At 66.1% G+C, this 23,536-nt stretch overlaps 1 protein-coding gene across 1 annotated transcript in view; it reads left to right on the top strand.

Annotated features, from left to right (window-relative positions):
- The window catches only part of PLXNA1 (plexin A1), a 50,009-nt gene that overhangs the window by 10,747 nt on the left and 15,726 nt on the right, over positions 1-23,536 (top strand). Inside the window, 18 exon segments of the mRNA XM_079122164.1 lie at positions 7,901-8,041; positions 8,797-8,897; positions 9,109-9,232; positions 9,310-9,463; positions 10,074-10,173; positions 11,597-11,711; positions 14,539-14,739; positions 16,553-16,649; positions 16,730-16,923; positions 17,198-17,349; positions 17,428-17,548; positions 17,930-18,066; positions 19,288-19,455; positions 19,612-19,705; positions 19,913-20,152; positions 20,253-20,396; positions 20,719-20,953; positions 22,862-23,004. Of these exon segments, the coding sequence (XP_078978290.1) occupies positions 7,901-8,041; positions 8,797-8,897; positions 9,109-9,232; positions 9,310-9,463; positions 10,074-10,173; positions 11,597-11,711; positions 14,539-14,739; positions 16,553-16,649; positions 16,730-16,923; positions 17,198-17,349; positions 17,428-17,548; positions 17,930-18,066; positions 19,288-19,455; positions 19,612-19,705; positions 19,913-20,152; positions 20,253-20,396; positions 20,719-20,953; positions 22,862-23,004 (2,661 nt within the window).

The following is a 23,536-nucleotide window of genomic DNA, read 5'->3' as shown; positions in this document are numbered from 1 at the left end:
CACAGCTGTCCCCAGAGTCCTTGTTGGCTGTGCTCCCGCAGAGGAGTACCGAACCCAGAGACGGAACCTTGGAGTCGGGGGCGGGTCCTCACTGAGAAGGGCCGCCCTGGGTCTGGGGAGGACGGCCGGAGGTTCTCCGTCCTCCCTGCCCTCCTCCCAGCTCTGGGGAGACTGTCCTCTGCTCCCTGGCCAGTCTGCTCAGCGTTGGTGGCTGGACGGCTGCCTGACCGCCCAGCTGGGCAGGTGGAGGCGCTGTGCCGTGGGCTGGCGCTGCCTGTTCATGCTGGGACCCTGCCCAGCCTTGTCCTGAGAGGTTCGCCGCCCTGCTCCTGGGTGCTGGTTCCTTCCAGCCTGGGTACCTGGGGTGCGTGCGCAGCTCCTGAGCGGGTGGGGCGTCGGGGAGTCAGCTGTGCCCGGGGGCTGCTGACCTGGTGACATCAGAGCTTGGGAGTTGGGGAACCGGATCGCGTTTTGTTTGGAGGCTCTGCAGTTGGATCAGATGTGCCTCCAGGACACAGGCAGGGTCACATTGGCAAGGGACTTAGCGTAGAAACCCTTTCCCCTGAATCCTTCTGCCCCTGTTGTGTGGGGCTTGTGAAGCTGTTGAAGCGCCACCCATGCCCCACGGAATTTCTTTTGTGCCCCAGTGGTGAGTTTTGGCATTCATCTTCATTTTCCCCTGATTAGCTGTGTGACCTCCAGCCAGCCGCTCACCCTCTCTGAGCCCCAGATTCTTCCCCTCTTTCTCCAGTGCCTGCTGTGCTCCTGCTTCCCTGGAGGGCACACAGTGAGTGCTCACATGGGCTGTTACCTCTCGGAGACACTCAGCAGTCTCCTCCTCTGTTTGACAGATGAGGAAACAGACCCCGGGCAGGGGTAGCTGGCTCCAGGGTCCTTGCTCTCCTTTTCTTTTTCTTTATTTTGTGGGTCCTGGGGGACGTGACTGGAGGCCTGGCAGCATTCTCAGCTCCTGCTGCAGTGACCTTTCTCCCTCTCTGAGGGAGCCCGGGTCTCCTGCCTGCTCCTGACCTAGCCAGGGGCTGTCCGCTCTCCTTCTTGCTCTTGGGGTGGTGTTGGAGGTTGGGGTGGCCTGTTCCCTGCTTCCCAGGGTGCCTGGCTGGGGCGTGCATGCGTTGGAGGCCCCATGGCTTGTCCTGACCCTAGGCCTCCAGCCTTGACCCACTGTGAAGGTCGCCTGCTCTCTGCTGGCTCACCGCCTTCAGGTGGCAGATTTCTCGAGCCATCGTCTGTCCCGTGCTGTCCTGACCCAGCCTAGGTGTGGGGTGGCTGTGGTCCAGGGTCCAGAGCCAGAGCAGACCCCTCCCTCTGGGCCGCCCTGGGGGCTGGCCGTCCTGCTCGCTCCCTCATGCTTTCTTGGAGGCGCCTCCTGCCCTGCTGAGGCTGCCGGGCTCCGCAGCCCAAGCACAGTGGTGCTGGTGTCCCTGCCTCCTGCTCTCTCCATGCTGCGCGCTGGGGCCTGTGCCCTGGGGACACCCCAGCCCACCGCCCAACCCTGGTGCAGGCCTGCTGGCTGGCCACGCCCCCTCTTTCCCAGGCCTGGTCCTTCCTGGGCTTTAAAAAGCATCTGGGGAGCTCCAGGGACTTAGCTGGCCCTCCGCCAGGTCCTGCCAAACGTGTTGTTGTGTAAAATTGTAGCCGATTAATTTAAGACCTGCCAACTTCAGCTGCGCAGGCTGGCTGGGGGCGCCCCTGCCTCCTCCCTTCCCCAGGGCCCTGCCTGCCCGCGCCCCTCCCCCTCAGAGGCCGCCTGTCCTGCGTGACCCTCCTGCTCTCCTCCTGGGTCCTCCCAAACCCCCCAACCCTGTGCATAGCTTCTTCCAAAGACCCGCACTCTGGGAATCTCCAGGCCCCGACTCCTGCAGACCGGGCCCTGTAGCTGGGCGAGGCAGGGCAGCCTGGCCAGCCCCCCACTGCCCTGTTGCTGCTGCAGGACTCAAGGGACGGGGCCCTGTGTGAGGCCCGGCCCGGCCCTCGCTGGTGACCGTGCCAGGCTTGTCGATGGGCCCGTCTGCCGGAGCATCCGGTTTTTCCAGGGAACCCGGATTTCTGCATTTGTGTGAGTGAGATCTCCCGATTGTGAGACGTTGGCAACTAATCTGAGATCTAAAAAAGCGTCAGGGGCCAGCCCCAGCACGCCTGTGGGCCACCGCTTTATGGCCAGGGACCTGTGCGGTGGCCCCGTGCATCTGGGGAAGGAGGCCTCCAGGAGGCCGTTCCCAGGAGTCCTGCGCTGGCCACGCCTCCCTCCCGGGGCCCAATCAGGAGGCTGCCCTGCGCTGGCCACGCCTCCCTCCCGGGGCCTCAGTTTACTGCCCGGGACGCTGGGCACAGGGCCTCCCAGGAGCTGCTTGGGGGCTCTGCAGCTGACGTTCAGGTCTGTGTGGGACGCGACGTGCCCTCGACCACTGAGCCATCTCCCCAGCCCTCTTTAGATTTTATTTAGAGACAGGGTCTCGCTGAGTTGCTCAGGGCCTCACTAAGTAGCTGAGGCTGGCCTCCTACTTGCTATCCTCCTGCCTCAGCCTCCCGAGCTGCTGGGATTACCGGGGTGAGCCACCACGCTCAGCTTTCTTGCTGTTTTGAGGATCAGGTATGGGACCTGTGGCTGTGCCTGGCAGGACGTACTCGTGCTCTGTCCAGCTTGTGGCCACTTATGGGGAGCGGAGGGGACCTGCTGTCTGTCTCCTGTGTACGGTTGCTGCTTCGTGTGTGGGGTCTGTGGGTGTCCTGCGCGGCCAGGGCACTGGTCCCAGCACCCTTTGGGTGGCACTTCACCGTGCCCTGCACTTCCTGGAAAGCTGGTGTCTGCCTCTTTCTGTTCTGGGTACGGTTGGCCACCAAGGAAACAGGGAAGGTCCCCTCCTGTGCCCTGTTGGTCTAAGCAGTGCCGCTCAGCCTGGAAGCTGGTGGCGCGTGAGAGTGTGCAGGCTTCTTCTTCCCAGTGGCCAACGGGGTCACCACCAGACATACCTGGAGGCCCTCAGCGGGGGGTGGGCACTGGCCTTTGATAAGATTGGCCGTCTTAGGTGCTGTTCCCTGAACGGTGGTCTCCTGAGCGTGGCTCAGCCTTCCTGAGGCCCACACTGAGCGGTCCCCACCTCCACGGACAGACAGGGCCCAGCCGTGGCTGCGGGGGCTGGAACAGCTCAGAGGGCTGGGGGGCACTGGGAAGGGGGGGAAGAGCGGGGCCAGTGCGCAGGCGCGTCCCAGTGCACCCTGGGAACCGGGGGCTGGCAGGCCCTGTGGCCCCGCCCCCGCACTCTGTCAGCTTTGTGGGTGCAGGATTCTGGGGGAGCAGCAGAGGACTGGTCAGCTGGGGCAAGGAGGAGGAAGCGGAGGGGGCTCATGTCTGTCCGCCCATGCTGGGGACCAACTGCAGGGGATATGTGAGGGCCAGGCCTGTGCACCGGGTGCTGCTGAGGGTCAGAGTCAGATGGCATTGTGGTTGCAGAAGGAAGGAGGGTCTGGTGACAGTGACAGCTCGTGGGTTTGAGACAGAGACATCAGGCCACGCTGACCCCTGCCTCCTGCTGCAAGGAACCCAGTGGGACCTGCAGCTGGTTACATGCTAAGTGACAGTGGGGACCCCAGCCAGGTCCTAGGTTGGGATGGAATGCCAGTCAGTGATGTGTGACTGAAGGTCAAGCGATCTGTGCTGACTTGTGGTCCAGCCTGGTGTGACCTCTGAACCAGAGGGTTAGAGTCCCCAGGCGACTGTGTCCCTCTACCCCACGTCGGGGTCTGGATTTGGGGGCCCAGTCTCCAGCTGCTTCTAAGCACACACCCTCCCTCCTGATTTGGAACTGTGAGCTCCTGAATTCTCACTAGCCCTGTGAGGTGGATGATGGCAGATGAGGAGACCGAAGGTCAGGGAGGTCCCCTGCTTGCTGAGAGGTCACTTCTGGGACAGGCTGGAGCTGGTCTGAGGCCACCCTGGCTTTTCTCCACCCGCTGGGGCCCTGACCTCTTTGGTCCCTACTTCTCCCCTACGTAATAGAGGTTTGGGGTAGGAAAGGCAGGATTTCTGGGAACCCCCCCCCCCCCCGCCCGCCCACCACCGCCAGGTGTGTCTGGCCCAATTATAGCCATAGGCCTCCTGAAAATCATGTTTTAATTACCCAGTTACTGCCAAGAGGAAGTCACTAATTGCTTTTCCAGTATCAAATTCCTCCTGGCCTTGGAGAATGGCGGGGACCCAGGAAGGGGACCTGGAACCTGCCCCCAGCCAGAGGGCTGTGGGTTTGTGAGCCCTAAGGAGAAATGGTGGAAAGTCGGGGTATGGGGGTCTTGAGAGGAGGGGAGGGCAGGTTCCCACCTTGTGCAGCCCCTCCTGGGCCGCGTCCCCCTGGGTCAGGTTTGTCAGCCGGGTCTACAGAAGGGTGATGGTCCTCTGTCCATCTGTCCCAGCCCTGGAGACCAGAAGTCGGCATGGAGGCGAGGACTGGGAAGCATCTCTGCCCAGTGCCTGCTGTCCTCGTGGTGTGGGCCAGGCCCGGGTCAGGGCCAAGCTGGGCAGCCCCCTGCCTCCGGGCAGCTAGGGCGCGTGCCGGCCTTGGCACACAGCCTGGGCGGCCCAGACATCCTCCTTGGCGCCCCCGCCTGCCCTCAGCTCGGAGAATGGGCCCTTTGTTGCCTCTGGGCTGGATGGACAGCTGACCTGGCCAGGCCGTCAGCTGCCCGCCCGCCCGCCCTCCTGTCGCAGTTGGCCAGGGCCGGGTGGTGCTGCAGTGGGGCAGCTGGCTGGGCCAGGCTGCCTCAGGCCGCCCCTACCCTGGGCCCTGACCTGGGTTCCCTCTGCCCGGTGTGTCCTGGGACCCCAGGGCCTGCCGGGCAGGGAAAGGGGCCAGCCTGGGTCCACTGGGTGAGCCTGCTCCCTGGCACGTCTGTACAGAGGGTCAGGACACCCGTAGGTGGCATGTGCTGTCCACAGGGGAGGCGGGGACCTAGCCTGGGCCTGGTCTGCAGAGGCCACTGAGTCCTGGTCTCTGCCCTGGAGGAGTCTGGGGGTGACTCCCTAGTGCAGATGGGACGGGACCTGAAGATTGGAAGGCCCAAGCAGGAGCTGGGCGGGCGACCTGTGTCCGCTCCCTGAGCTGGGCAGGTGAGACCCGTGCCCTGGAGCAGCCTGGTGGCCCACCGAAGCCCTTGGTGCGGGGCGGGGGGCTCCTTTCTGCAGGTGTGGGGGAGGGGCCACGGCCGGGGACTCTGGGGGGCGGCTGTTGGGTCCAGCGTGGAAGGTTCTGGTGGTCTTCGGGGAGAAGTGTTCAGAGGGAGGAGGGGGCAGGACGCCCTGGGTGCCCCTGGCCTGGCCCCTGTGCCCAAGCATGCCTCTGCCAGAAGGCCAGCTGCTATGGCAAGAGAGCGGCTGGGCCCAGCTGCCTCGAGGGTAGTCTCCTCCAGGTGGGTGGCCCTCGAGTGGACAGCTGTGGGCTGTGGCTGTGGACGTCGGCACGTGGGCCCCGCCATCCTGCCAGGCGCCCTGGCCCTGTGCCCGCCCCGCCATCCAAAGCCCTCCTGGAATGTCCTCCTGGCCGGGCGCTGGCTTCCTCCTGCTCTGGGGCAGCCGGGGTCTGGGGAGCCACCCTCCTGTTTGCGCCCGGGCTCCCCATGACGTGTGCACACGGGCCTCGCTGAGCCTGGACGGTGGCTTCTCAGAACAGCCTGACCGTCCCTGGAGCCATGTCCACCTTCTGCCGTTGCCTCCCAACTGCTGCTCCCTCAGCGGCCTCAGAATCCGTCTCTGTGGCCATCCAGAGGCCTCTGCTGGGGCCCGTCTCCCTGGGACCTGCCTATGTGTGAAGGGGCAGGGGTGACCGTCGCTGGGCAGGTGGATGGACAGCTGGCCCCGCATGCCCCCAGCTGCAGCTGTTGGGTGCCACCTGTCCCGGTCATCTGAGTCGGCACTGTGCCCGCGGGTTGGGGCAGGGTGTCTGGAGGCCTGGGTCTGGCCTGCCTTCCCCGACCTGCCCAGGACTCTGGGGGGAGGCCCGCCCTCTGCTCCCTCCGCCCACCCTCTGTGTCTTGGAGCTGCCGTCCCCAGCCCCGTCCCCAGCTCCGGGTGGGAAGAGGGATGGCAGCCACCCGGGCTGGGGTTGGGTCCCCAGCAGTGGCTGCAGGCTGATGCATACCGGAGGCACCCTGGATGCTGGCAGGGTCCAGTCAGGCATCAATGGGGAGACAGGGCCAGGCGGGGGTGGCCCATGTGCCGCGCTGGGTCACTCTTTCCAGGGGTATCTGCAGGGATGTGAGGACTGGGGTGTGAGGAGCAATCCAGAGTCGTGCTTGGGGTCTTTCAGGGTGGAGGCCGGAGGTCTGGGTCCCCTGCCCAGCCCCTTGCCCAGACTGTGGCCTGCCCCTGCTCCTGGCACCTGTCCCAGGCCAGCCTTCCCAGCTTCAGGGTGTCTCCTCGGGGGACAGGTGCCTGTCATTCCATTTCACAGGTGGGGACACTGAGGCAGACGGTGCAGCACCGTGGGCTCCTCAGCTGGGGTGCGTCTGAGCTGGGTCTCTGGGCCCAGGCAGCGTGGCCCAGGGCTGGCTGCTGGCGCCTCTGAGCAGCACCTGCGCTGTCACCAACCTGGAGCACAGGAGGGTCGTGGGCCCCTGGGGAGGGCGTTTGGCCATGGGTTCCCACCCTCTGTTCTGGCCACAGGGCAGGCAGGCGGCCTGGGCAGGCGCTGGCACCCGAAGCTGCTGACTGGGCACAAGTTGGGTGTGTCCCGGTCCCACTCAGGGACGCTGGGCTGCTGTGGGCCCGCGCTGTGCCCTGGCTATCTGCTCTGCCTGTGTCCCCCCTTCCAAGGGCCGTGGGCCCAGGTTCCCAGAGTTGGGGGAGCCGTGGTCTGGTCCTGGGCGCCTCCCCCTGCCCAGCGCTTCCGGGTCTGGTTCGACTTAGCCTGCGTGGTGGGGAGGCCGCTGAGCGGATGTGGGGTGGCCGGGAGCTCAGGAATGTGGCCCTCCCCCTCCCCCTCCCGCAGCCTTTGGCCCAGAGACACAGCGCCCCACCCTGGCTGGCCGCCTGGGCCCAGCCCCCGGCAGAGCTGGCCTGAGCCAGGGCCTTGGCTGGCCCTTTGCCCCAGGCCTGCCCTGCCCTCGCGTTACTGTGCAGACACAGGAGGGGGTCCTGTGCTGGGCCCAGGCCCGGGTCCCTGCCCCTAGGTCAGGGTGGAGAGAGGGGCCGGCCCATGGGGGAGAGACCAGGCCTGTCACTACTGGGCAGGAACAGGCCGCAGGCCCCGCGTCCACAAGACCGTGCGTGGGACCGGCTGAGCCGCGCGGACGCGCCCCACGAGTCCCATCTCTAGGAAGCCCCCTGGGTCTCTCTGTTAATTAAATACATTTGTTTGGTGAAAGCAACTAAAAATACTTGCAGCGTCGCGAGCTGCAGTGCAGAGGAGCGGGCTCATTGACGCCGGTGTGTTTGGGGTCTGGAAGACATTTCCCTGCCCAAGAGGCGCCTGCTCTCCTCGCTCCCTCCTCACGAGGGTGTCACCCACCCTCAGGACGCCTGGGGCCCCGCCTTGGCCTGCACAGCCTGGACACTCCTGGCCCTGTGCTCCCAGCCCCGGGGAGAGCTGGGTGCCCCTGGATCTCTGCAGCTTGACCTGGGCCTGGCTGTGCGGCACAGTAGTGGGCGCTGGGCTGTGGCTGTCCCCAGCCCGCAGATCCTCCCACACCCCGTTCTGGGTTCTGTGGCCCCTCTGGGCCCATCCTTGAGCTGGGCTGGCTCCGTGGGGAGCAAGCTGGCCGACCTTGGCCTTCTCTGAACTCAGCTCCTCCTCGTAGGGCCGTGGGCGCCTGGGAGCCTCCAGCCCTGCCAGGCAGGCGGCTGTGCAGAAGGGCCTCAGCACGGCCCCGCTTAGGCCCCTTTCTGCCCCAGATCCTGGTGGACCTCGCGAACCCTGGTGGCCGGCCTGCCCTGGCCTACGAGAGCGTGGTGGCCCAGGAGGGCAGCCCCATCCTGCGTGACCTGGTCCTCAGCCCCAACCGTCAGTACCTCTACGCCATGACGGAGAGGCAGGTGGGTGCCAGCTGGCCCTGGGGAGTGGGGACAGGCGTCGGGGTCCCAGGCTGTCCGCTGTGTGTGAGGAAGCCCCAGCCCTTCCCTGCACAGGATCCGGAGACTCTCAGGACACAGGGGTCAGTGGGGGGGTTGGACCTGCTTCTGGAGCCCTTGGATTCTTGGGCCTGGGCTGGGGACACAGTCTGTCCAGTAGGGCTGTGCCTTTGTGGGGCCAGCCCGGCCCTGCCCTTCAAGGCTGCGGTTCCCATCACTGGCCTTCACTGGGACCTGCTCCTGCCCTTCTTCAGCACAACCTGGGGACCAGAGGCCCATGGAGGCAGGGAAGACAGGCCAGGCGAGGCCAGCTGCACAGCAGGGCTGGCCTCCTGCCCTTGTGAATGGCTTCTGCTGCTTCTCTGAGTGAGGCTGGTCCCCCTGCCCCTTGACCTCAGGACTGGGCTTCATGAGCCAGAGCCCAGCCTGCCCCTCTGAGCTTCTCTGGGCCTGAGTTCTTTGGATTGGGACTGAGCAGCCCACCCGTCCCTTGGGAAGCCTCGGGCTGGGAAGGCGTCCAGACATCTGGGACGTTAAGTCTGGCCCAGGCCGTGGGTCCTGTTCTGGTGGCGGACCCCTGTTGCCACCTTGGCCTGTTTGACCCCTCGGTGGAGACAGGGTCACCAGGACTGGCCTCAAAGACGGCAGCAGGGGAGGCCTGGGCGGGGTGCAGGCGGGGATCTGGGGCGGGAGCCACTGACCCCACAGCCCTCCTGCAGGTGACACGGGTGCCCGTGGAGAGCTGTGTGCAGTACACGTCCTGCGAGCTGTGCCTGGGCTCTCGGGACCCCCACTGCGGCTGGTGTGTCCTGCACAGCATGTGAGTCGGGGCGCCTGGCAGAGGGGAGGCCCTAACTGACCTGGAGGCCCTGACCCAGGAGGACCGTCGGCCGCCTCGCTGTGCCTCAGGCGGTCCACGGTGCCTCGGGCTCCTGGGGTCCCCGCTGGCCCCGGGGTGGCGGGCTGGGTGGTGGGCGCGGGCTGTCCCTGGGGCTCGCGGCCTGGCCGACCTCAGCACGCTCTGACCGCAGCTGCTCGAGGCAGGATGCCTGTGAGCGCGCCGAGGAGCCCCGGCGCTTCGCCTCCGACCTGCTGCAGTGCGTGCGGCTGGCCGTGCAGCCCCGCAACGTGTCCGTCACCACGTCCCAGGTGCCGGTGAGTGTGGCGCCCGCGGGGGGCGGGCCGGGCGCCTGCTCGCTGCCCGCCCGCTCACGCGCTCCCGCCTGGGCCAGCTCGTGCTGCAGGCCTGGAACGTGCCCGACCTCTCGGCCGGCGTCAACTGCTCCTTCGAGGACTTCACGGAGTCGGAGAGCATCCTGGAGGACGGCCGCATCCACTGCCGCTCGCCCTCCGCCCGGGAGGTGGCTCCCATCACGCGGGGCCAGGGTGAGTGTGGCCCCCGCCCTGGGGCGCGGTGCTGCCCAGCTCCCGGCCGAGGGCGCCTGGGAAACCGCCACCCGGTCAGGGTCTCCGCCCGCCACCCGCTGGGCCTGGAGGGTATCGGGCGCTCCGCGTACAGGGTCAGATGAGAAGCCCTCCCGCGCTGGAGGTGACAGTCACGGGGGACACAGTGGTGCCACACGATGAGTCCAGGGAGCCGGGCAGTGTAGGCTGGAGGGAGGGCCCCTGGGCCCAGCAGGAAGCTCTGGGCGGCTGCGCTGAGGGCAGGGCTGAGTGGGGTGGGGTTCTGCCTGAGTGTGATGGGCCTGGGGTTTGGGGTCCAGAACCCTTTGGGCCACTGTGACCCATCACTTCGTGGCTAACAGACTTCTCAGCCCCGCGGGCCAGTCCTGGGACTGCGTCTCCGGCTCCTCGCTGCAGCCAGGAAGGGGCAGGACTCCCGGGTCCAGTGCGAGGCCTTGTCCCCTGGGGGCTGTGTACTCAGCAAGCTGACCTCGAGGACGCACAGGGTCCTTGGGCACCAGCTACCCTGTCTGGGCGTGTCCTGGGCCCTGCCGCATGGTGGCCCTGGTGACGGGCCCGTGGTGCTCCTCAGGAGACCAGCGGGTGGTGAAGCTCTACCTGAAGTCCAAGGAGACCGGGAAGAAGTTCGCGTCCGTGGACTTCGTCTTCTACAACTGCAGCGTCCACCAGTCGTGAGTGTCCCTGAGCCCCACTGCGGCCTGGGTCTGCCCACCATGCCTTTCTGTCCCCCGTGGTCAGGAAGGCAGGTGGGAAAGCCGTTTGAGGGGAACTTTTCACCCAGATGCAGCCTGTGCAAAGGCCCTGAGGTGGCAGCATGAGGAGCAGCAGACGCTCTGCAGACCTGCCCTCACACCAGCTGGCATCCAGCTGGGCAGGGAGCAGGGCAGAGGCCTGCATGAGCGCCTCCTGCTGGACGGAGGAGCCAGCAAGGGCCAGACTGAAAGGGGGACAGACAGGAGGGAGGCTGAGGCAGGCGCGGATGTGCCATCAGGCTGCAGGAAGCCAGGCAGAGCCAGCCCGCCAGGCCCAGGCTGGCCTAGGGGGCGGGGGTCTGTCCTGAGCAGGGGAGCAACGTGCACAGATGGACACAAAAATTCTCACTGGCCACCAGGGGTGACCTGTGGCCTGCGGGCACCAGAACAGAGGCCAGGAGTTCAGGGAGGAGACGTCTTGAACGGGGCTGCTGCAGCGGCCTGGACCTGGCCCCTTGCTGCCTGCTTCCCCTGGGCCTGGCCACGGGCTCTGCTCTGCCTGTGGCCGCCACCCTGGCTATGAGCACCCACCCCTCCAGGAGGATCCCAGGAGCCCATGCACGCTGTGGGTCCCATCATGAGCTGGGGCACGGGGCCACAGGGGACCCAGCTCTGTCCCGACCCAGAGGAGGGCCTGGGGCGGGACACGAAGGTAGGGGTGGCCATGAGCAGGCCGGGAAGTTGCAGTGGCTGGTTTTCCTGCCTGCCTTCTTGTTGGCTGGCCCTGGAGCCACTGCCCACTCTGCCCAGGGAGCCCCGTGTGTCCCAGGCAGCATCCGCAGTTCTGGGGTGCACCTTCTCTGCCCCTGGACAGTGGAGCATCTGTGGGGCTGGAGCCTGTCACGCCAGGGACCAGCAGGGGCACCAAGGGTCTCAGCGAAGCAGGGTGGCCAGGGTAGTGGTGTCAGCCAGCAGGCGGGGACATCCTGGAGAGGAGAAGGAGGCAGCCTGCTCCGGAGGCTTTGGGCCTTGGACACAGTGCCTGGGATGGCCGGTCCCTGTCACGGGGCCCAGCACTTGTCAGATTCAAGTGGTCAGACGCCTGCCCAGGTGGGATCTGATTCTGGTCAGATGGGGACTGAGGCTTTGGTCAGCTCTTTGTGGTCACCACAGCAGCTGGTGTTGGGAAAGACTGTTGGGTGACCATCAAGACTCTGCAGAAGGAAGTAAAGGTGGGGGACAGGAAGGCAGGTGGGGAAGCCGTTTGAGGGGAACTTTTCACCCAGAAGTAGCCTGTGCAAAGGCCCTGAGGTGGCAGCGTGAGGAGCAGCAGCGTGCTGTGTGCTCCCGGGTGGAGGTGTGGCCTGGCCCCTGGGCCTCACCGCCCTGCCCTCCCCTGCAGCTGCCTGTCGTGCGTCAACGGCTCCTTCCCCTGCCATTGGTGCAAGTACCGCCACGTTTGCACGCACAACGCTGCCGACTGCGCCTTTCTGGAGGGCCGTGTCAACGTGTCTGAGGTGAGGCTGGGCTGGGGGAGCGCTCGGGTTTCCCAGGCGCGAGTCACCCGCAGGCGGCCATGAACACCCCGGGAGTGGTTGGACGGTCAGGGTGCTGGCCTCATAACGCAAGGCTGTGCCCAGAGCGGGTCAGTCTAGGGGGACGTTGGACGCTGTGCTGCAAGGTCTGTGACAGTGGGACAGCTCCTGGCGGGTCGTGGCCAGTGGTGTTCTCCTCTGTGACCCGTGGGAGGTGTGCAGAGGCTTCAGAGGACCCCCTGTGCCTGGCCTCATCTGGGCTGTCGACGCACACGACACGCGGTGGACACACGGGAGGACGCTGTCCTGGGCCCAGTGGCGGTGCAGCGTGAGCCTAGGCCTGGGCCAGGCTGGCGGGGCCCTGGGCCTGGTGCGCGCGTCCCACAGGCAGAGGAGGGAGCTGGCGGGCGCTGGTGGCCCCTGGAGCTACGGACCGCGTGGCGACTGCTGGACTCGGGTGGTGATTATTGGGGGCCCGGGCTGACTTTATGTAGCAGCAGCAGGCTGCTCCTCCTGGACCCCGAGGCTCCCAAACAGCACAGGGCAGGTCCCAGGCCTGCTGGGCATCGAGTGGCAGGCGGGGAGGGCCCCTGTGTCCAGCCTGTGGGCCCAGCACCAGGACTCGGGGCCAGGACCTCCCCTGTGCTGTCGGCACCGCACACTTCGGCTGGAAAAGGGGGAGGAGAGGGCGGATGCCCCTGCTGGGCGTCTCCGGGGCTGGGGGGTGTCCATGGGCTTGAGCCTCCCAGCCACCCCCGACCGTCTCCCTAAGGTCACGCTTGGCCTTTTTTTGCTCCGACTCTGCTGTGCAGGGATAAGGTGGCAGCAGAAGGAACCGGGGCAGGCAGGGCCGTGGGCTGAGGGGCCCTGACACGGTGCTGTGAGGTTCCGGGGCGCCGTGGGGGCTTCTGGGAGTGCAGCGGGCCTAGGGGGCTGGGCCAAAGTGTCCGGGGTGGGCAGGGAGCGTGGGGGCAGATCTGCAGCAGGAAGCAGGTCCTGGGGCCCCGTGGGCTGGAGAGGGGTGGCCCAGAATCACTGCTGCTCCCTCCTGAGGCAGGTGGCTCTGGTCCTGCCTGAAGCCCTGGAGGGAGTGCGGGCAGGGCGTGGTTCTGGAGGCCAGGGTCGCTCTGTCCTCTCTGGGGTCCATCCGGGCCATCTGCTCCAGAGCAGCCTCAGCAGACAGAGAAAGTGGCTCCAGAGTTGTGGCCTTGGGGTCCTGGGGGCCTTGGGGACAGTCACCGATATTGAACTCTGTGGGGATATCAAGGAAAGAGCTCCAGACCAGGTGAACAAAGATCCAACCCGAGTCATAGAAGCAGTCGCCCCCTCAGCCTGTCCCAGCCTGCAGCCGGCGCAGGAGCCAGCAGCCCTTGAATGAAGGGTAGGCCAAGCAGCCTCCAGAAAGGACCCCAGCCTCCCCAGGGAACCTGCAGCCTTTCCCCAGGGGTCTGTGCTGGGGAAGGAAAGTCATCAGGCCTTTCAGATCCCACCAGGCCTTGACTCTGAGCTGAGCCCGATCCCAATGGTCCCGAATGTCACCATGACTTCCTGTCAGAGCAGGGCCTGTCCTGCAGGTGCCCAGTGGGGGGGGGGGGGGGGTCCCCCAGCCCCCTCCCTGTAGTTGCCCCGAGTTCTGGAATGTGTCATTGACAGGCACACTCTGCTGGGTGTTGGGTGACGATGGAGAGGCAGGAGCCAGGCCTGACTGCCCCCCAGTGTGGTGGTCACCTTGGTGGCTGGGAGGACAGGGAGTAGAGGGAGGTGGCCTCAGAGTATTGGGGCCGACAGCTGGGGCTGCTCTCTGCTGCCGCTGGCCGTGTCAGCCCTCGCTGTGGGTCACGGCCACACGCTCATGCCGGGGGCAGTGTTGGACTCTGGCTAGGACCTCCTGCTGGGAGACCTTGTCCTGTCTCCTGCCACCAGCCAGCAAGTGTCCTGAACCAAGTGGGCTCCCGGTAGTCACTTTGATTCTCTGCACAGGCCCAATCCCAGCGAGACTGCAGCCTGAGTCTTAGGGTGCAGAGACCCTGAGTACCCCACGGCCGGAGAAGTGCAGGTGTGGACGTAGGTCCACGGCATGCCAGAGCCTCTCCCTCACACTGTGGCCTGCACCCGGCTGCCCACGCAGCGCAGGGGCCGAGGTCTGGCCAGGGGACATCCTGCAGACTCAGCAGTCAGCTGTGCCTGTCCTTTCTGCTCGGTGCAGCCCTGAGGGGCTCAGTCAGGTCCCCTCCCGGGACCCGGACAATCCCTGCAGAGCTGGATGGGATCCAGGGCCCCACTAGGGAGCTGTCGTGGGGCCTGGGGATCGGGCCTGTTTTCAGCATCCCTATTTAAAGCCTGGTGCCGCGCGCCCCGAGGCTGCTGCCTGCCGTGCTGCAAGGAAGCCCGGCCGTTGCATCAGTTCTTGTTGCCCAAACACTGGCCCCGGGAGCCCGGCTGTTTTTCTGCTGGGCTCCGGCTATTTTTACATGCTCCCGAGGTCCCCAGCTGAGTCCTTGCTCCCCAATGCCCCACTCTTGGCTGCTTCTGTCTCTGAGGGCCTGTTCAGCTGCAGGCCAGATGGGGCCCCCTCTGTCGTCCAGAACGGTGGGGTCTTGGCAACGGGGGTTGGGGAACAGGCATCCTGCGGCCAGAAGTGAACAGGCTGGCCTCAGTGTGTGGCCCCCGCCTGGCAGAGAGCAGAGTGTGGAGCTGGCCATCTCTGGGGTCCCCAGGATGCAGAGGCAGAGGATGCACGTGGTCAGCTCAGACTCCGTGTGTGGACTGCAGTCTGGGCGCAGCTCAGCCAGAGCCTTCTTGTCCCCAGGACTGCCCGCAGATCCTGCCCTCCACCCAGATCTACGTGCCGGTAGGCGTGGTGAAGCCCATCACCCTGGCCGCCCGGAACCTGCCGCAGCCACAGTCTGGCCAGCGTGGGTATGAGTGCCTTTTCCACATCCCGGGCAGCCCGGCCCGCGTCACCGCCCTGCGCTTCAACAGCTCCAGCCTGCAGTGCCAGAATTCCTCGGTGAGGCCGGCTGGAGCGGGTGGAGCTGGGGTGGGGGTGGACCCTGTGAGCCGGAGTCGACAGGTCACCTGCACAGCCCTGCGACCTGGTCTGCGCCATTTACAGAAGGCAGTGCACATGGTCACGTGCCCCTTGCACGCGTGAGAAGGTGCACCCGCGGGCCACCTGTGCCCCTCACGCTGCTGGGGCTGTGCAGGTGAATGGGCCATAGGTGGGGCTCGGTGGGTCTGTCTGAGTGTGCACGGGAAGAGCCAGGTGCTTCCCCCTGGCTCAGGTTGGGCTGCCGGAGCCCGCTGACTGCGCTCAGAGCCAAGTGTGGGCACGCCGGCGCCTGTCTGTTTGCACATTAGCAGATGGGCGTTGCCAGGGTGCCAAGTCAAAGCCACATTTGGAGCTTCAGTCTGACAGGGTGATGTTTTCAAAGCTCCGTTATCGAATTTAGCGAGTTTGGTGCTGGGGGCTCTTGGGGGGCAGATGCTTTCCCAGGGGGGTGGGCTGGGGAGGGAACCATACTGGAATCAGAGGCCTGGGCCCAGGTCCTCTGGCTCACCGGCCTCAGTTCCCCCGTCTGTTCAGGAAGTGTGTGGTCAGAAGAGCAGTCAGTCCTGGTGTGGCCCTGGGCCCTGATTGGCAGCAGGGTGACTCTGGGTTGGTGCGTGGGGCACCGGGCAGTCAGCAAGGCCTCGGTGGACCCCAGTCCCTACAGCTCTGGGGGGGGCTGCTGGATGAGGTCAGAGGCCTGGCTCCCCGACTCAGAGTGGGCTGCCGGTCAGCTGTGATGACTGTCCCTGGAGCAGCAGTTAGACGTTCCTCTGCCTTCCTGCCTTGTGTCCCCATCTCTGTCATCTGATTCCCCAAGGACCCTGAACCCCACCTGCCTCCCTCTGGCCCCCTCTGCCTGGCTTTGTCTCGCCTTCCCCTGGGGCTGGAGGCTGGCTGTCTGAACGTCCCCTGTCGGTGCCCATCTGCAGTCTCTCGTCCCCCCTCCTCCCTCCTCCCACATTTATCTTTCCTGTAGCCGCATTTAAAGAGAAGAGGGAGTATCAAGGAATTTGATAGGATCCAATTAAATTCCTGCAGATAAAATAATGATGAATTGCCGGGTCGCCCCTTGGAGACACCGGGCTCCCTGCCTCTGTCCCCAGCACAGGAATGGAGTTGAGGTCATCCACTGCAGAAAGGGACGCAGCTGGAGGGCCAGGCCCAGCCCCTGGGGAGGGGGTGGTTCCACTGAGGCCAGGCCAGGCCAGCCTGGGGAGGGGCTGAGGACAGAGCTGAGCCTGACAGCAGTTCGTCTGGCCAGGGAAACACCTCACACCTCAGGGCAGCCCTGGTCCACTTACCAGAGGGAGGTGCTTAGGTTCACAGGGCAGCTGTGATGTTGACCAGGGGACCCACCTGGGAGTCCTGGTTTCCCAGCAGGGCTGGCTACATTGAGGGCTTCCTGTGGTTGAGGTGGCGCTGGGGGGGAGGTCCAGGGGTGCTGAGTTTGGGAGGCAGGGTGTTTACCCTGGAGAGGGCCCCTCATATGGCTGCTGGAGGGACCCCTCAAATGGCAGCGGGAGAAGGAAGCTTGGCTGGCGGCTGTGGGGCCATGAAACCAGGAAGGAAGGTCCCTGAGGCCTGGGGCAGGGGAGCTGGGTGTGTCCGTGGAGCATCTTACCCTTGTGGGCAAATGAGTGGCCCCAGGCTGGACACCCCAGATCTCTCCGGGGAGCATGGGTGCTGGGCCCACCCAGTGGGGCCCCCTGGAAACCCAGTTCCTCCCTCATGCGTGGAGGTGGTGGCCTCACGCTGTGCACATCACCCGCAGTACTCCTACGAGGGCAACGACATCAGCGACCTGCCTGTGAACCTGTCTGTCGTGTGGAATGGCAACTTCGTCATCGACAACCCCCAGAACATCCAAGGTGAGCAGTGAGGGCCGCCCTGGACAGGGCCGGGTGGCAGGTGGCGGCTGGCCGGTGGCTGACGCGTCTCCGCCCCGCAGCCCACCTCTACAAGTGCCCAGCCCTGCGCGAGAGCTGTGGCCTCTGCCTCAAGGCCGACCCGCGCTTCGAGTGCGGCTGGTGCGTGGCCGAGCGCCGCTGCTCCCTGCGCCACCACTGCCCGGCTGACGTGCCCGCGGCCTGGATGCACGCTCGCCACGGCAGCAGTCGCTGCGCGGACCCCAAGATCCTCAAGGTAGGCCCCACTCGGCAGGCCCCTGGCCACGCCCAACTCGTTCAGCCGGCCCCGCCCAGCTCCACCCAGCCAGCCCCTGGCCACGCCCAGCTCCGCTCAGCCGACCCCCTGACCACGCCCAGCCCTGCCCAGCTCCACCCAGCCAGCCCCTGGCCACGCCCTATCCCCACCCTACCCCCATAGTGGATTCGCCTACCTACCGCACAAGTGCCACTGAGCCTGCCCTGGTGGGGTGGCTCTGGGTGCTGGGGCCCCAGCCTCTACCTTCCCGCAGCTGTCCCCGGAGACGGGCCCCAGGCAAGGAGGGACACGGCTCACCATCACAGGCGAGAACCTGGGCCTCCGGTTTGAGGACGTGCGGCTGGGCGTGCGCGTGGGCAAGGTGCTGTGCAGCCCCGTGGAGAGCGAGTACATCAGCGCAGAGCAGTGAGTGCGGCCCCGGGGGAGGTGGGCGCGGGGCGCTGCCCGGCCTGCAGCGGCTGAGGCCCTGCCTGCGCCCCGCAGGATCGTCTGTGAGATCGGGGACGCCAGCACCGTGCGGTCCCATGATGCCCTAGTGGAGGTGTGCGTGAGGGACTGCTCTCCCCACTACCGGGCCCTGTCGCCCAAACGCTTCACCTTTGTGGTAAGTCCCGCCCAGGCGGCCTCTACTCCCCGCTGGTCCAGGAGGTGAGGGGTCTGATCTGGTCACGGGGCAGGCTCTGGCCAGACCACCTGCTTGTCCTCCATGGGGCCCCCGGTCCATCCACGTTCCACTCCAGTTCTGCAGCCTCAGGTGCTGTCCCCTCCCCTCCTCTCCCCTCCTGTGCCGATTTGGGCTCCAGAGTTCCCTGGTCCACCTGGGCTGCTTCTGAGTCCCCCAGGAGTATGGAGTCTGGAGCCCAGTTCTGGGGCCTCTGGGCTTCTCCTCTACCAGGGGCACAGCTGGCAGTGTGGTAGGCAGAGCAGGACCTGTCCCTGGGTGGCCAGTAAGGGACTTTGCTCTGAGAAGTCCTCCTTCTTACAGACACCAACCTTCTACCGTGTGAGTCCCTCCCGTGGCCCTCTGTCAGGGGGCACCTGGATTGGCATTGAGGGGAGCCACCTGAACGCGGGCAGTGACGTCGCTGTGTCCATCGGTGGCCGGCCCTGTTCCTTCTCCTGGTACGGGGTGCAGGTGGGAGTGGGGGGCCAGGGCATGTCCCACCTCTTCTACTGGTGGTTAGGGGCCAGGGCCGTCCCTCCTCCTGGTTCACACGTCTCTATGCCCCCTCCCGTTGCCAGGGAAACCGGGGTATGGAGAGCCTGGCTGGGGTGATCACTATGGAAACCCAGAGGCGGAGAAGGTTACCATGGAGACAGGGGCTCCTTCCAGCATGGGGAGACTGGAGGAGAGAGGGTAGCTGATGGGAGGGCGGGGCCTGGCCTCCCAGGGGCGGGCACAATCTGGCTGCCTCCGCCCTGGTCCTTCCCTGGAACAGGGGACTCCCTTGGGAACAAAATAAGTATTAAAAAAATTTTTTTTTTTTTTTAAAGAGAGAAAACAGACATCTTAACAAAAGCCCTGAGGCTTGAAGTGGATAATTTTAGATTAGGGATGATAATGGAACGGCCCTTTAAATATTTTCCTCTGGTAATTACCCGTTATCAGACTAATCATTGATGTTTGCAGCTGAGCCAGGCTCAGAGACTGTAGGGCCTCCACGCCGTGGTGAAGGAGTCAGGGGACAGGTGTAGGTAGTACCAGCTGGCTGCCCAGGTGATCCGGTGACCCCCACGTTGGCCCAGCTCATTTCATCTGAGACCCAGGACTCTGGGGGTCAAGCCTCATTTTTCTGATTGAGGACAGACCTAAGAGGGTGTGTGACTCATCAGGCGTGGTGGCCGTATGCTGAGCTCCCCGGACCCTGAAGCCCCTGGCCAGAAAGGTCAGGGGCCTGTGGGCTTGGTCTCATTGGCCTCCCTAGCAAAGCACAACCCACAGTGTCCAAGCTGGGCAGGGACCCCTGCTGTCTATGCTGCAGAAGAGACGAAGCCCTGGTGGGTACGGGTCCCTGGCCAGGGTCCCCTGAAGAGGGGTAGCAGGCAGGGCCCACCTTGGCCTTTGGCAGCAGAGACTGTGAGAAAAGCAGGCCTCAGGTGGAGGCCCAAGGGAGGCTATGGGGCAAGTCCTGTCTGCCAGGCAGGGTCTGAGGGGGGCTGGGGTGGGAGAGGCCAGGTGGGGACCGAGGGTGAGACCTCACAGGTGGCCCCTGGAGGGTATAAAGTGCCATCAGTGCAGTCAGCCACCCAGAGGTAGCCCAGCACCTTTCCCATGAGCTCACCTTGAGCGAGGGCTCCAGATGCGTCCTGGATGCCAGCTCACTGTGCCCTGGGGCCCTTCAGGAGGAACTCCCGGGAGATCCGGTGCCTGACACCCCCCGGGCAGAGCCCGGGCAGCGCCCCCATTGTCATCAACATCAACCGCGCCCAGCTCGCCAACCCCGAGGTGAAGTACAACTACACCGAGGACCCCACCATCCTGAGGATCGACCCCGAGTGGAGCATCAACAGGTGGGAGCCGCTGGTGGCAGGCCCCGCCCCCCGGTCCTGGCGGGAAGCACCGGGTGCTGGAAGGTGGCCTGCCTCTGGTTTCTGGGCAGGGCTCTTCTCTCTGGGGCTGTGTCCGCCCCTCCTGTTGATCACTCGCTGACCTCCTTCCTCTTCTAGTGGTGGAACACTCCTGACGGTCACTGGCACCAATCTGGCCACCGTTCGCGAGCCCCGCATCCGGGCCAAGTATGGAGGCGTGGAGAGGGAGAACGTGAGTCTGCAGCCCCTGCCCGCTTCCCCTGACCACCCCTAGGCCTGCTCCTGCTGCTGGGTGGCCGGGTGGGCTCTTGCTCTGGGCCCCGGGCCAGCTTGCCCAGTGGCCCTGGAGGAGGGGCCGTCCCTGGTCGGTGCTGTGTCTCTGGGCGTTGACCTGCAGCTCTGAGAGGCCGTCCTAGCGTCCCCGTGCCTGTGTCCCCAGAGCTGCATGGTGTACAACGACACCACCATGGTATGCCGGGCGCCCTCTGTGGACAACCCCACACGCAGTCCCCCGGAGCTGGGGGAGCGGCCGGACGAGCTGGGCTTCGTCATGGACAATGTGCGTGCGCTGCTGGTGCTCAACGCCACCTCCTTCGTCTACTACCCCGACCCCGTGCTGGAGCCCCTCAGCCCCACCGGCCTGCTGGAGCTGAAGCCCAGCTCCCCGCTCATCCTCAAGGTGGGGCCCGGGCCGCGCGGCAGAGGCCGAGCTGGGACAGAAGGGTGCGTGGAGAGGGGCCCCCACCTGCTCTCCGCCTCACCCCGACCCCCCCGCGCAGGGTCGGAACCTGCTGCCGCCCGCGCCCGGCAACTCGCGGCTCAACTACACGGTGCTCATCGGCTCCACGCCCTGCGTCCTCACCGTGTCGGAGACACAGCTGCTGTGCGAGTCGCCCAACCTCACCGGGCAGCACAAGGTCACGGTGCGTCCGCCCTGCCCGCCGGCCCGGGTCCCCTGGGCACCTCTTTCCTTGGGCCTGTGGACGCTGCCCCAGCCTGGTGACTGATGCGCCCAGATGCTCCCCTCCTTGACCCTCTCCTGCTGAGCCCTGCCGCTTCCCGGGCAGGCTGCGGACCTGCCCTGGGTCCCCTGTCCCCACTCCTGCCATCCCAGGCCCCCGTTGGCAGGGTGTCACCCGCAGGCAAGTGCCACGGCGCAAGTTGGGGGCCCTGAAAGGCCCTCGGCAGGGCTGGGCTTGCACGGGTGCCCGGCTGGTTCCCGAGCTACCTCCACCTCCGTGACAGGTGCGGGCGGGCGGCTTCGAGTTCTCCCCGGGGATGCTGCAGGTCTACTCGGACAGCCTACTGACGCTGCCCGCCATCGTGGGCATCGGAGGGGGCGGCGGCCTCCTGCTGCTGGTCATCGTGGCTGTGCTCATCGCCTACAAGCGCAAGTCTCGCGATGCTGACCGGACGCTCAAACGGCTGCAGCTGCAGATGGACAACCTGGAGTCGCGCGTGGCCCTGGAGTGCAAGGAAGGTCTGTGGGCGGGGCGGAGGGCCGGGTGGGTGGGGCTGGGGGCTCAGGAAGGCCTGTGGGCGGGGCGGAGGGCCGGGTGGGTGGGGCTGGGGGCTCAGGAGGGTCTGTGGGCGGGGCGGAGGGCCGGGTGGGTGGGGCTGGGGGCTCAGGAAGGCCTGTGGGCGGGGCGGAGGGCCGGGTGGGTGGGGCTGGGGGCTCAGGAGGGTCTGTGGGACTAGACGGAGGGCTGGGTGGGGCTGGGGTCTCAGGAAGGCCTGTGGGTGGGGCTGGGGGCTCAGGGAGCAGCCACCACCTCTGAGCTGGCCCGGAGCTGGACCAGTCCCCACAGGCTGCACCTGGTCTCATCCCGCCCCTTCCTCAGGCCTGAGCCTCCAAAGCCCCTGACCCAGTGTGGGGCCCAAGGATGGGTGGGGCGTGGCCAGAAAGGAGGTGGCTTCTAAGGGGCAGGGGTCGCAGTTGTGCTGACTGGGCTGGGGTGGGCAAGCACCGTGGGAACAAAGGGCTCCCGTTGGGTCCAGAGGGCCACCAGGGGCCACTACTTCTGCCCAGCCTGTCACAGAGAGGTCATACCCTCGTCCCTGGCAGAGCCGGCCATGCCCTGGGTGCTGTGGGTACAGATGGCTGATATGGGTGGGGGCTCAGTGCCAGCACAGGGAGGTGGCACTGTGGGGGGCCCTGGGCTTATGGGGAGGCCTTGGCCTCTGTGGCAGCCACTGGGGAGCTGGGACTGGCTCCTGGGCGTGTGTGCCAGGCTCAAGGCAGCAGGTGACACTGCACCCGAGCTGGCCACTCGGCTGCAGCAGTGCCTCAGACCCGGGACCCCGTAGGTCCTGGCCTCCTGGTGTGGCCCCTGGCTCCCCCGTGTCCCTCTCAGAGCCTCAGCAGACAAGCCCCCTGTTGTGAGGGAGAGCGAGCATGCTCGATGTCACTGAGTGTGCAGAACCGGGAGCGTTTGTAGATAGTAACTAAGGCTCAGAGCTGCAGGAGGCAAGGACCTCCAGCAGGACGCACCTACCCAGGACGAGGCTGGTCGTGGAGCTGAGGGACGCCCCACGTCCTGATCCCCCGAGGCCCTCAGAACCGAGTGGCCCTGTGGTTGGTGGGGTTCGCCCTGCCCACCCGCCCTGTGGGAAGTTCCTTGCGGGACAGGAGGCAGATGTTTGAGGGGGTGGGAGGGAGGCAGGAGGCCAGGGTCCCCCTGGGGGCTGTCCCTGGTGGAGGCCAGCTGTCGGCAGAGGCTGGTGTGCGCGATGCCGCCCTGCGCCAGGGCGTGTGTGAGATGTGGTGGCCAGCAGCTGCTTCGGGGCAGCTGGAGATAACCAGATGCCTGGCAGCAGGACCAGGAGACGAAGGCCCAGCTCTTAATTAAACCCGCCAGACGTCCCCCAGAGCCACCCGGCTCCTCTGGCTCCGGATCAGATAGTGCATCCCTCGGCGGCTGGAGGGCTGACACCTCACGGCTCTGGAATGTTCTGCGGAGCCTGCTGTGCGCCCTGCCTGCCTTTGTTCTTGGAGAGAGAGTTGGCGGGGTGTGGGAGGGCGTGTTGAGGGGCCCCAGGTTGGCAGGTGGCAGTTCCCAGCATGGGGGGTTGGGAGTCTGGGGCAGCCTGTCGCCTGCCCCCTCCCACCCCAGCTGGTGGAGGGAACCAGCCCGCCATGCTCCACCCTTAAATGGGAGTGTCCTGGGTGCTGGAGGCCCATCCAGTCTGGCCCGCGTGTGGTCGTAGCGGGTGAGCCCAGCCATCCCGGTGAGGGACGGGACTCGGCCTGTGTTAGGACTGGGGAAACCGAGGTCCAGGGAGGCGCGTCCTGGTCTTGAGCTTGAGTGACAGGCAGAGCCAGCCCCTGACAGGGAGAGCTGGGGCGGTCAGGAGCGGGGCGGGCCCCTGACCCTGCGCCCGGCCACAGCCTTTGCAGAGCTGCAGACGGACATCCATGAACTGACCAACGACCTGGACGGCGCCGGCATCCCGTTCCTGGACTACCGCACCTACGCCATGCGGGTGCTCTTCCCGGGCATCGAGGACCACCCTGTGCTCAAGGAGATGGAGGTAGGCCCTGCCGGCCATGGAGGCCACCGCTGCCTCAGCATCCTGGGGCCCTGGAGGGCATCCGAAGGGCACCAGGCAGCCCGTGGGCCTGTGGCCAGTCTGAGCCTGGCGGACACAGGCCAGGTCTGCAGGGCGCAGGGCTCAGCCACGTGCTGGGCGCTGGGAGGCAGACTCACAATGGGACCGTCCGGGGTGGGGGTGCCCGGGCCCGGTCTGGCTGGCAGGCCGTACTCGGCAGCGCCCCTGGTGGCGGGGGCCTGCTAGGGCACCGGACCTCACTGGGGAAGCCACCCTCTGCCTGGGTTCCTGGCCTGCCTTTGTTGTTGGGCCCAGCTGCTGCCCACCTGGCCTGATCTGGGCAGGGTCACCACCCTGAGGACTGGGAGGTGCCAGCACCCAGCTGGAGGCCCTGTGGCCGCCTGGGGAGGGAGCCCAAGCTGACCAGCCCAGCCCAGGGCCCCAGAGAGCTAGCTTTGCTCTGTGGAGTCAGCAGTGCCGAGGACTCGGGGAGCCCAGCGTCAGCCAGCGGCCG

The sequence above is a fragment of the Sciurus vulgaris genome (assembly GCF_902686455.1).
Source record: "Sciurus vulgaris genome assembly, chromosome: 19".
NCBI classification, from domain to species: domain Eukaryota; kingdom Metazoa; phylum Chordata; class Mammalia; order Rodentia; family Sciuridae; genus Sciurus; species Sciurus vulgaris.
Note: the sequence above shows the minus strand (reverse complement) of the source record. Positions and strands in the feature narration are given on the sequence as shown.